Source organism: Mauremys reevesii, linkage group 5 (assembly GCF_016161935.1).
Source record: "Mauremys reevesii isolate NIE-2019 linkage group 5, ASM1616193v1, whole genome shotgun sequence".
In the NCBI taxonomy this organism is placed as follows: domain Eukaryota; kingdom Metazoa; phylum Chordata; order Testudines; family Geoemydidae; genus Mauremys; species Mauremys reevesii.
Genome location: NC_052627.1, coordinates 59808939 through 59821287, shown reverse-complemented (window position 1 = coordinate 59821287; position 12349 = coordinate 59808939). Strand labels below are relative to the sequence as shown.

The following is a 12349-nucleotide window of genomic DNA, read 5'->3' as shown; positions in this document are numbered from 1 at the left end:
TCCAAAGTGGTGTTAACAAGCTGTACCTGTCACAATGATTAAGGCTATATTTTAGTCATGGGTATTTTTAGTAAAAGTCATGGACAGGTCACTGGCTATAAACAAAAATTCACGGGCCCGTGACCTGTCCATGACTTTTATGAAAAACACCCACCCTGACTAAAACTTGGGCGGGCTGCGGGTGCTTGGGGGGGGAGAAAGAGGTCCGGGCGCTGCTGGTAGTGGGGAGGTGGGGACCGGGCCGAGGCGGTACTGGGGGTGGGGGTTGGCAGGGCTTCCTACCCTGCTCCGTGTCCCTGAAGCTCCTAGGCACATCCCAGAATGATGTTTGCTTTTTGGCAACAGGGTTACACTGTTCACTCGTATTTAGCTTGCGATCCACTATGACTCCCAGATAGGGTGACCAGATGTCCCGATTTTATAGGGACAGTCCCAATTTTGAGGTCTTTTTCTTATATAGGCTCCTATTACCCCTCACCCCCGTCCCAATTTTTCATACTTGCTGTCTGGCCACCCTACTCCCAGATCCCTTTATGCAGTACTCCTTCCTGGGCAGTCATTTCCCATTTCATATGTGTGCAACTGATCGTTCCTTCCTAAGTGGAGTACTTTATTGAACTGCATCCTATTTTCTTCAGGCCATTTCTCAAGTTTGTCCAGATCATTTTGAATTTTAATTTTATCCTCCAAAGCACTTGCAATCCCTCACAGCTTGGCATCATCTGCAAACTTTGTAAGAGTACTCTCTATGCCATTATCTAAATCATTGATGAACAGACTGAACAGAACTGATCCCTGCGGGACCTCACTTGTTATGCCCTTCCAGCTTGACTGTGAACCACTGCTAACTACTCTCTGGGAATGGTTATCATCCAACAGTTATGCACCCACCTTATAGTAGCTCTATCTAGGTTGTATTTCCCTCATTTGTTTATGAGCAGGTCGTACGAGACAGCATCAAAAGCCTTACTAAAGTCAAGCTATACTACATCTACCACTCCCCCTCCCCCCCCCAACGCTTGTTACACTTCAAAGAAAGAACTAGGTTGGTTTGAAACGATTTGTTCTTGACAAATCCATACTGACTGTTACTTATCACCTTATTATCTTCTAGGTGTTTGCAAATTGATTTCTTAATTATTTGCTCCATTATCTTTCTGGGTACTGAAATTAAGCTGATTGGTCTATAATTCCCCAGGTTGTCCTTATTTTCCTTTTTTATAGGTAGGCATCTACATAGCCTGAAAGAATTCCTAAAGAAGAAGAAGCTGTAAGGCCTCAGATTATTTTGGGACTTGTTAGAGAAGTTTAAGCTGCGTATACTGCTTTGACTACTGTGAAATTCCAAAAAACTCTCTAAAAAATTACCCACACTATGTGTAAACTGGGGGGTGGGGAGAAGGATGCATAGTGTCCGGGACGGATTTCTCAGTGGTTTGAGCATTGGCCTGCTAAACCCAGGATTGTGAGTTCAATCTGTGAGGGGGCCATTTAGGGATCTGGGGCAAAATCAGTACTTGGTCCTGCTAGTGAAGGCAGGGGGCTGGACTCGATGACCTTTCAAGGTTCCTTCCAGTTCTATGAGATAGGTATATCTCCATTTTTTTTTTAAGTGGACTTGGCTCACTCTATGTCTGAACTAAGCAGAGTGAGTTGAATCCCACAGCTACCAGACCCTGCACATACATTCACTATTTAAAGTGAAACTGAGAATGAGGTGGACTCACTCCCTAAATTCAGAAGGGTCCTGCCCAAATCAGAAGACTGCAAGTCCAGAAGAAAAAGTCACAGGCACAAACAAACCACAGAAGGAAAGCCATATTTTTAAACTAGAGAAGGGCTCGGGAGGGGGGTGTTTTCCTGTGTTTTTTTATATTAAAATACAGATTTGCTTTAAAATGGGGGATGAAGTATAGTTTTTTTTAAAAAAGGGGGGGGACTTTATTAATGCCCCAACTGTCATGCCTCTTCCCCAGGAAGCTGCTGATTCCCTTCTCCCTTCTACTCACCCTGCCTGTAGGTTTCTGCTGACTTTCCTTTCCACCTTCCTCCCTGGGAGTCTCCCCTTCCCTCAATAGCTGCTGTGCCTCTTGACAGCTACTCCCATTCTCCTCTCTTTGGAAATGGATTAAGCTAAACCAGCAAAAGGTATTCTGATTCCAGAATAAGAGTATCTACACATGGGAGTTTTTCTGGAATAGCTGCTCTGCTTTAAATTCACACCATTTTATTCTGGAATAACTGTCATGTGTACACAAGCTCTAAAGTAAGAGACAATGGGTCTGACCCTCAAATGCCTTGAACTCCTTCAAAGCAAGAGAGAGAGAGAGAGGGAGTGTGGTGTCACCATTCTGATACAGCAGCATTTTATTCAAACTTTGTGTAGGCACAAATGATTACACAAGATTCAAGGCAGTGGCAAATAGGCCAATAACTTTTAAAAATCTCTATGGGCTTATTTTATACATTATTGACATGCAGAAAAGGTCACTGTTTTTAACTCTGCAGGTCACTTTTAAATTAATAACTATTCTGGGGAGCTTTCACCCCAGTTGTAGGCACCATGGTTAAAAAAGAAGTTTAATCAAGCTGTAAACAAATATCCACAAAGTTAACCAATTTTTTAATTTAAACTTTACCTCCCCACCATGTTGTAATTTCTACCATAACATTACTGTGCCACTGCACAGAAACCAGAAAATGAGACTACTAAGAGAAAGTGAGATTGACCAGTAAGATTCACCCTCATACAATGTGAAATGCAAAAAATCTAAAAATCTCAAGTGATGCAAACTGAAGTCAGTTTTTGAAAAAAATTAATTAGTTAGTAACACAAGTAAAGATTTTTTAATATATGTTTTTATATGCATACAGGAACTTACATTTTTATTTGCAAGTATTTCTAAGTTTACTAATGTTGTGTTTTAAAAAAAATGCATACTGTACCAGTGTTGGTGAAATCTGGATGTTTTGGATACGTGGAAGCAGTAAACAGGTATTCACTAGCTGCTTGTTAGAATCTTCTGGAGAGGTTCCTATAGATCCTATTCCAAATACCTGTTGTAAAAACAGTACATTATTCCAACATTTGATATTTAGGTAATTATCACAAACCATGAAAACTTCATTTTGCTAGTAAGACTCCAAGAAATCAACTAGTTTTTTAAATTACACTTTAAAAACAAAAGGTAATGCAGCGTTTTGTGCAGAGAGTTCCACTCTAAAAAGTAACTATAGGTCCCTTTGTGCATTCATTCATTCAGACATTATGATGTATCCCTAATAAAAGGGCACCCATCAATGTAACATTTAAGTGTCTCCAAACAATTAAAAATAAATTCTCTTTCAGGCAATTTTAATAGACACATCATATATGTGGATGCTGCTGCTGATTCTTGTGAACTGCACCATGATATCAGACACCTCTGGCCAACAGCTTTTCTATCAAAAAGAACGTTTAGGGAGAACACACATTTCACGCCTTTTTTACATAGAAGCAAAAGAGGGAACTTGTTTTAAAAATTCCCTGTCATCTGTAAAATGTACGATGTAGGCTTTGTTGTTCACAGAGAATTGCGAAGGACGGCCTGGGGAAGGAGTGAATTCATACTTTTACTACTGTTATTTGGCTGAACCCCGTTTTCTTCAAAGCTGTGTTAACAGAGCTGTAGCACATTACATGTGATGGTTGTGTCTTCACAACAGAGTAAGACTTTTTAAAACAAGCTTAAAATCTGCAGAGAAATGCACAATGGAATAGAAACATGAGGGGACCATCAAGTTTAATTTATGCAAGAGTTTAATTTTTCCACGTCTGGGATAATCCTCTGCCCCTAATATTAAGGCAGGTTTTATTTAAAGATGATTTTGCTGATTGTGTTTCAATAAGGTATTTACTGTTTCCTTTATCCAGCCTGTACATCAGTGCCAACCTATCAGCAGCCCCAAAACCTACATGAACCATAGAAGGCAAAATGTGCAGTTCTCCTCACCCCCAGTGATGTCACAGGTAGGGCAGAGGGTTCATTAATCTCTTCTAAAATCTTAGATGCATACTGAACATGTTGAGAAGTGAATTTTCAATCTCTTCTATTGCTTTCTTGTTCCTCACCCCCAAAACTTTTTTCAGTGAAAGAGCCACATGTTAACTTTGGAATGTATTTTGCTTACTGGTCCGAAGAGATGTCTTTGCTTTATTTTAAGGTGAAAAAGTATACTCACCCTCATTTTCCCATAACTCAAAATCACAGCAGTGGATTTTCCACAAGGAACATTTTAAAAAAAATATTTTTTTAACATACTCACTGAAATATAAATATGGTATAGAAACATCAAATGTGTTTTATATCTTTTAGGCTGTCACAGTGCATCATAACGCCTCCTGCACCACAGAAGTTATGCCTACCCTAGAGTTTGTGGCCCTGTTACAGTTAAAGCTCTTACTTTATTTCATTAAAGATGACTGCCGTAAAAATCTTTGCAGACTAGTAAAATCTTGCTGTAAGTTAGTAGCTCTGCTGAAATTTGTACGTTACAACCAGGAATGAATTTGGTTTAATACATTCAGCCTCAGTGGTGAGTGAAATGACTGGCCATTTTATAAAACACCTTCCTAAAACTTGTCCACAAAAGGACAAGGTGAAATGAGATGTATGAAGAGCAACAAGCCAAACGAATGAGACGTGAAGCTGGACATAAAAGTGAGATGATACATCAGCATATAGTATATTGTTCTTCTAGCTTCCCTAAAAAAAAATCCCAACCACATTTCTGAGCCTCTTCCAGTGCCACACACCAATAGTGTGCATTATCAGGTATATTTTTCAACTTAGCTGACCTACATCTCATTCTGAGATTTTTTTTCCTATAGCAGTCTCAGGATGAGGGAGTGGGCAATGTGGTTCAAGTTGGTGTTATTTTTTTAAATAATAGAGGAAATTAATTTAAAAATTAATCAAAGTGCAGAAAAAAACAGCAAATATGTAACATCCCCTTTAAAATATTTTAATGTCAAATAACTCAAGAAATACATGGTGAATTCTTCAGGTCACCAGCCATCACTTACCCTTTTGTTTTATTTTTCAAGAAGCCTAAAACTGCTACAACTTACCCCTTCCACCCTGTGAGACTCCACTGCATCTGTCACAAAAGAACCCCAGCGTAGCTCGAAGACCACCTACACAGGACTCAGTAAGTCTGTTTCCTAAACACTTCTAATACATGTTACAACCCAGCATAATGTATGCTATGCGGGCATATGTGTAGAAGCAGCTGTTTGTGGAAGGTGGACAGAGACCCCAATCCTACAAACACACATGTGCTTAAGTGGATTACCATGAGTAGTCCCAGTAATGATAGTAACATTAAGTGCATACATAAATGTTTGTAGGACCAGGGTCTTAGTCAACAGCAAACTTTGCTCCCTTTATCCTGGTTACGTCAGGAATTCAACATATTTTCAAAGTTAGATTTTTAAGTTAATGTCTTTAGAGGTCATTTCTGAAGCACGAGTCAATTGAAAAGTTACCTGATATGAAAGTACTCCATGAGATGAGGTATTTATAAATAATGAACTTTCAATATAGCCTTCCTCTGTTGGCAGAAAGAGGACTCTGAAAGAAATTTTTCCCATTGCTGGAATCACCTAAAGAGACAACATAAAAGCCTGCTGCTCAATACAGCTAATTGCAGCTCCTTCCCTTTGACATCATCTATCATCAGACCTTTCTATATATGAATCCAGACGCATGAACCCCCAAAATGCAGGGCCTCATCCTGCCAGGTACTGAGCACACTCAACTCCCAATAAAGACAAAAACTGAGAGCACTCAGCAATGTGCAATGGTGAGCCAAGAATTTTTAGGATATCAAATGGTCAGGAGGACACTTAACTGAAAGCTCTAAAAGCTTGTCCACCTACACAATACCAATGTCCAAAAACGTTTCAGCCCAACAATCAGTTCTCTGTAGTTCAGTACACACTGTGAAGTGAACCAATGCATGAGCTATATGATGCTTAATGAACTGAGTCACAGTTAAGGTTGGGCATACAGTTTGGCAACCAAATCTGAGCCTAACTCATAAAAACAGAATCAAGTTTCTGTCTGAAAAATCCTAACTCTTCCCCATTTATGTGAGCCAAGTTCAAGCTTGTTTGCTGAACCATTCATTCAGCCCTAGTCAAAATGGTGATTGGATATAAGCAAATGGGAAAAAAAAAATACCAGCACACCAAAACAGGGTGAAATCTGGGCTCTGTCAACTTGAGCACCGCAGTGTACTTTTTACATACTTCAGATGTTCTTAAATTTCACAAAGAGAGTTTTAATTAAACAATTGTCCTGAAGTTGTTATTTTTATAACTGCAATCCAAAATCTTTTAAAAAATCACTGTATTGTAAATCTGCTTTATAAGGAACATGCAGGACTATACTTAAGAGATTGAGAATCCAAGGCTATAAACAGCTTCAGGCCTTTGAACGACTGAACTCCACAGAAGCACTATGGTACATACAGTAGAGTGGGATTTAACAAAGCATCTTAACAATAATGAATTCTTTCCTTTCTGAGCCATCTTAAAATGAGCCTCTCTTATTGTAGGAGTTTGGATTTTTTCTCCTTATATATCCAGGTATAAGTGAAACAAAAACCCAAGCTAAAACACAGAGAAAGAATGAGTTGGGGGTAGCATGGAAAAAGAACACAGAACAAAAACTTTAGGCCAAAATAAACATGAAGCATTGGCACACCGCCACTGCATAGTTTCCAAGAGTACATCAACACTCACCCTGCTATGAACAGGAGACACATGAAAATGTCTAGTAGCTGTAAACACTGAATTCACTACAACTTCTCTATCCCTACTAGGGTTGTAAGCATACAGCATTTTAGATCTGGGCAGTCCCAGTAACCTAAGGGGAAAAAAAACCAAAGTATTACTGATTTTATAAACACTGGTAATTTGCAAGAAAAATCAACACATTTGGTGCTATTAAAACATTTGGATATGTAACAATTTATCAGCTTAACATATTTTAAGCTTACACAACCCACAGTTTGACCCTTTAAAATATAAAGAAAAATAAATGACATTGAAACATATCGGTTACACACAGCAAAAACCACATACGGTCATTAACAGTTTGTGAAATATATACAGAGAGAGAGAGAGAGAGAGAGAGAGAGGTCAGGTTGTTTTGGTTTTTTTTTTTTTTTTACTTGCTGGGTACACATTTTTGAGGAAACTAATAAATTATGTTTAAGAGAAGTAAAAGCCTTGCTTGGTCAGTTGAAAAAATGATTCTTTTAGGCCATATATTTTTGGAAATAAGTTTGAAAGCTGTTTCTGATGCAGACATTCTCTGCTTCTTCTGGAACATTCCTTTAGCTCACAAGGGGATTGTGCTTTTTGATAACTGATGGGATAAAGCTGCTAATCATTCTTTAAAAGTTTTCCTCTAGCCAAAACTTAAGCAGCACAGAAACCCTTACAGATTCTAGCAATGTATTTGATTTTTCAGAGGGTTGATTTCTTTTAAGTGTTATTCTTGTCCTATAACAAGCCCACTCTCAGATCTACTAAGCCTTAGCAGATCTGGGAGTGGGCTTGTTATAGGACAAGAATAACTTATAATAATGAGATAAGTTGCCTTATTATTAGTTAAGAGGCATGAAATGGTAAGAACCCATTTGGTACAGCTACAGGAATCACTTACAAATACCGTTTACTCAGTGTTCACTAGTTTCCTGTCTACAGTCACACATTCTCCTTTTAACATCACCTGTTCTCCTCCCGAACCCTGAAGCTACCGTTTTTACCTGACCCCCAATGATCAATGTTCCTCAAACCCAGCAAATTTACTGCAGTCACAGTGATGAGTCATATGTCTTGTGATTTGGGAGCAATGACAGAAGAGTATCTACGCACTTTGTCTATACCACCCTTTTTTCTGAAAAAATTCCCTTTGTTAACACTAGCCTGGCTACCCCAGTGGGACAGGAACATCAGCATGCTAGCGTACAAAGATGTCAGTGTTTTCACTACGACTTGCTCTGAGCCACACTGCTAGGTATCTGGAAGAAGGAGGGCTGCTGGGAGCCTGGACCCCGTGTGACGATGGCCTCAGCAGGTCATTGTGTCTGGGGATCTTTCTAGGGAGATCACTATGATGATTTCCTTCCTTCGAGTCCTCTATTGTAGGATCTCCCATAGAAAGGAATGATCTGGGCTAATACTCTTTCATTCCAAACTTGCCTCAATTTGGTAGCCCATCCATTAATTATTAATTAAAAGAACAATAATCTAAGATACTCACTGCATTCCAAAATGTAGAACCGAAGGATGAAAATGTAAGGCCTTCCCATTAGGTATCTTTGCTGAGAAGCTGAAAAAGAAAACAAAATATTCATCATTTTTACATGCTATTTTGAAACTGAGGCAGACTGCTACCTAAAATGAACAACATGCCATTTGTTTTGTTATTGTGCTAACACTGAAGTGCTCTCCTAACTTTACATCTCAAGCACACTGTTCCATGGCTTTTCATACATTCCTCTGTAGAGCTGCACTAGTCACACTTCTATAAGATTTCTATGGTGTGGAATATACTGGCAATCACTACGAGTGAAATTATGGCTCAGGCTCAAACATTTCTTATGTGCAGAAAAGAATTTGGATGAATTCACCACAAGGACTGTAACACCATGCTTACATTATCCACAATTATTTCCAATAAGAAATCCTAGGTTTACAGATACTGCTTAAGCATCTCTTCCCCAAAGCTGTATTGAAGAAATAATGGAGTAACATATGTTTCAGTTGTCCGTTTACTCTTCCCTGCACTAGGGAAGTTTACAAAAAAATTCCCACCAGTTCTCACATATCTTCAGCTGCAGGTTACAGCCCTAGTGTAGACAAGGATTTCAGGCCTGGACCCATTATCATCACTGTCTAAACTTTTCAACAAGATTAAACATGGTAGTGAAAATAGGTATGGACCCCCAGAGCTTTGTCTACAATAGGTATACACCCAGTGTAAAATATGTTTTAGAAAAGTTCCTTACTGTTGATGCGGCCTTTGACTATGTGTATACTCATGTAGAGTACAGACATTGCATCCCTACCCTCCCACAAGCATGGTATAAATAGCAATGTAGATGGTGCTGCTTAGGCCAATAAAAACCTTTGGGTACGTACCCTACATAGCTCTCTACATGTGCCTCATGTCTACACCATTATTTTTAACAGTGTAGTACCCCGTGTGGGAAACTTTCCACGCCATAGTGAAAGGCTCCGGCAGTGGGGAAAAGCTCTGGCAGGGGGCAGACAGCCAGGAAGGTTCCAGCAGCGCCCTGTGTTAGGAATGGCAGGTGCATTCACACACTACAGTGTAGCCACAGCCTGCTTTTCACTGCAGTGTGTAACTACACATACCCTAAATGCCTAGAAAAGGCCTTTGTGTCACAGCCAGTGACCAGGTTCAGCCATATAGGGCAAAAGGCAGATACTTCGCAGAGGGTGCAGCTAGAGAAAGAGTAGCACCAGTCTGAAGATAACAAATACCTGAAATGGTCCTGGGAATTATGTGATTTTAATTGTTGCAGTTTTGAAATAGGTTGGGATTAAAAATGGAAATTTGCAAATAGTATCCTCCTCAGAATCAGTATTTATTATTTGTATCACTGTAGCACACAAAGTGATAGGGGACTTACTGTGTTACAAGCTGTACAAATAAACAGAAAGACACTCTGTGCCACAAAGCACTCTCAGATTTCAAACAAGATGCACCAAGTGAGTAACAAACAGTAGTAGGGAAGGAAGCGGAAGGATGGAGTTATTGATAACAATATGACATTGTTACATAGGTTTGCTAGGTCCACATCTTCATGGTTCAAGAAGTTTAATATAAATAAATACGAACAATCCTTGACTGCTATTCAGCCTAAACATCATTAACAGCCTTGAGAAAGAGAGGACAGTGACCTTTTTAATTAGCTCAGGAAATGGACTTTATGGCGCATGGTAGATTCATTGTTCACCTATTTCAAAATGCATTCTTGTAATGTTATTCTTGAATAATTTTATATATTTATTTATTTCATATTCCAAATTGAAACAAATAAAAAAAGAATCAATATTGATAGGAAAGAGAATCAACAACATTGTTACAAGAACTCAACTTCAACTCAGTTAAACCCAAAACTACTATCATTTTTCTTGGCCCCTATATATATATATATTTTTTTAAGGAAGACTAGAAAATGGTACCCACATTAGGGGGACTTAATGATTTTCTTCTTGGGAATTCTGGGACCCTGACCACTTTTCCCACAATCCCCTCTGTGGGATACGTTCCCAAAAGCTAGTGCAACTGCAAATGTGTTCAAGAATGGACACAGGACAAAACCGCAACTGAAAAGATTTGATTTGTGCAAACGTATTACACCACCGATTCTTATAGTTGTTCTATACTACCAATTCATTTAACAATTATTCAATTATCAAGAGCAGGCAAGGCCCAAGAGTACAACCAGAAAAAGAGAGACTGGAGGAGCAGGCAGAGGAAGATCCACTGCTTTTTCTGATTCTGTTTTTTAATGGGAAAAAAAGCACCATGACAAACCTCTGATGCAATCAATCAGTTTATATCCTGAGGACTACCTGCAAAGAAAAGGGATAGAGCCTTTCTAAATGAAAATGTTTAATTCTCCACCATTTCTGGGCATTTTAAAAAAATCTTCTGGAAGCCAGCAGAGCACTTATTTCTATTTTTGAGATGAAATACAATTTGGAAAGGCCACATCACCAGTGCCAACACTGCTCCTGGCTGCTCCAGCTTCACTTCTGTCCAGACAAAGAACCCGACTATGGATGCCTCTACCTAGGTACTGGTGTGGATTTGCAGAAAGGTGTCTACCTGCAGAATCTCCCAGGAAGCACGTGGGAGAGCTACAAGAGGCGGTAACTAGGCAGAGACGCATCCAGGCACATGAGGAATTCATTGAAAATATGCGTATAGAAATCTCCAAAGCCGAGGAAACAATCCAGCCAGAGAAAACTTTAGTAGCACCACCAGGGAAAGAGAAAATGGCTCCTTCACAGGGAGGGAGCTTGCTGCTTGTTACTTCTGGCAGCTGACAGTGCTCAATGCCTGCTCCCAACCCACCAGCCACACAGATTTATAAAAGAGTATGCTGCCCAGGCAAAGAGGGATGAGGAATCTCTCCCAAACATGGAGGAGGAGAAACCATGTACCCCTAATGCAACGAGGATCGTGGCCCCACTTTTAAGAGAAAACAAAGTGCGGTGGTGGTGGTCGGTGACTTCCTTCTAAGGAGGACGCAGGCATCCTTCTGCCAGACTAACCTAGCATCCTGGGAAGTGTGCTGCCTGCCGGGGCTCATATCCAAAACATTATGGAAGGCTTGCCAAGGATCATCTGGCCGTCTGACTACTCCCCCATGCTGCTCATCCATGTGGGCACTAATGATACTGCAAGGTATGACCCTGAGCAGATCAGAAGTGACTACCGGGCACAGGGTGTGAGGGTGAAGGAGTTAGAGGCACTGGTGGTGTTCTGATCCAGCCTTCCAATCAAGGATGGGGCCCAGGCAGAGACAAACAGAACCTGGAGGTGAACCACAGCTACGCAGATGGTCTCGCCAGGTGCGCTTCTGCTTTTTTAAGATGGGATGCTGTTCTCAGAAGGTCTGTTGAGCGGAGATCAGGTCCAGCTATTGAAGAAGGAGTAGAGTATCTTCAGATGCAGACTGAGGAGGGCTTTAAACCAGGTAAGATGGGGGCAGGAGACAAACCCAAGGGTAAGTCCAGAACATGGAGACCAGGGTAAAGGGTCAGAACCTGGGGGGAACACAGGCAATCACAGCAAGGACAAAGGAGAGAATATAGAGGAGAAATCTAATGAACATCTTAGTCCATTGGTTTTCAACCTTTTTTCTTTTGCAGACCCCTAAAAAATTTCACATGGAGGTATGGCCCCTTTTGGAAATTTAACTTGTGGTCCATGGTCCCCTATCACAGAAATCTTAGACTGAAAATTGACTGAATAGAATTCAACTATCAATGTTGCACATGTTTGGCATGGCATTTGATGCAGCGTGAGAAAGGGCATTAAACTGGGCCTTTATGGTAACACTACTGGGTTTTGACCTGTAAGTAGGAGTATTCACATACTTTTGATTGATCTGAAAAACTGAATCCCTTTTCTCGGATCTGAAACTTTATTTTCATAGTCACCTTTCGCAGACTCCTTAGACATAATCTGCAGGGTTCATAGGCCACAGGTTGAAAATCACTGTCTTAGATATCTGTATGCTAATGCAAAACATA

General features: G+C 40.1%; 1 protein-coding gene across 8 annotated transcripts in view; it reads right to left on the bottom strand.

Annotated features, from left to right (window-relative positions):
* TMEM131L (transmembrane 131 like) overlaps positions 1 to 12349 on the bottom strand; it is a 113716-nt gene that overhangs the window by 52937 nt on the left and 48430 nt on the right. For 7 of the 8 annotated variants that reach the window (XM_039540318.1, XM_039540316.1, XM_039540317.1 and 4 more), the window contains 4 exons: positions 8316 to 8384; positions 6788 to 6911; positions 5528 to 5644; positions 2947 to 3057 (listed from right to left, as the gene is read on the bottom strand). In XM_039540318.1, the coding sequence (XP_039396252.1) occupies positions 2947 to 3057; positions 5528 to 5644; positions 6788 to 6911; positions 8316 to 8384 (421 nt within the window). The remainder of the gene's footprint in view (positions 1 to 2946; positions 3058 to 5527; positions 5645 to 6787; positions 6912 to 8315; positions 8385 to 12349) is intronic. The other variant, XM_039540319.1, reaches the window with a different exon arrangement.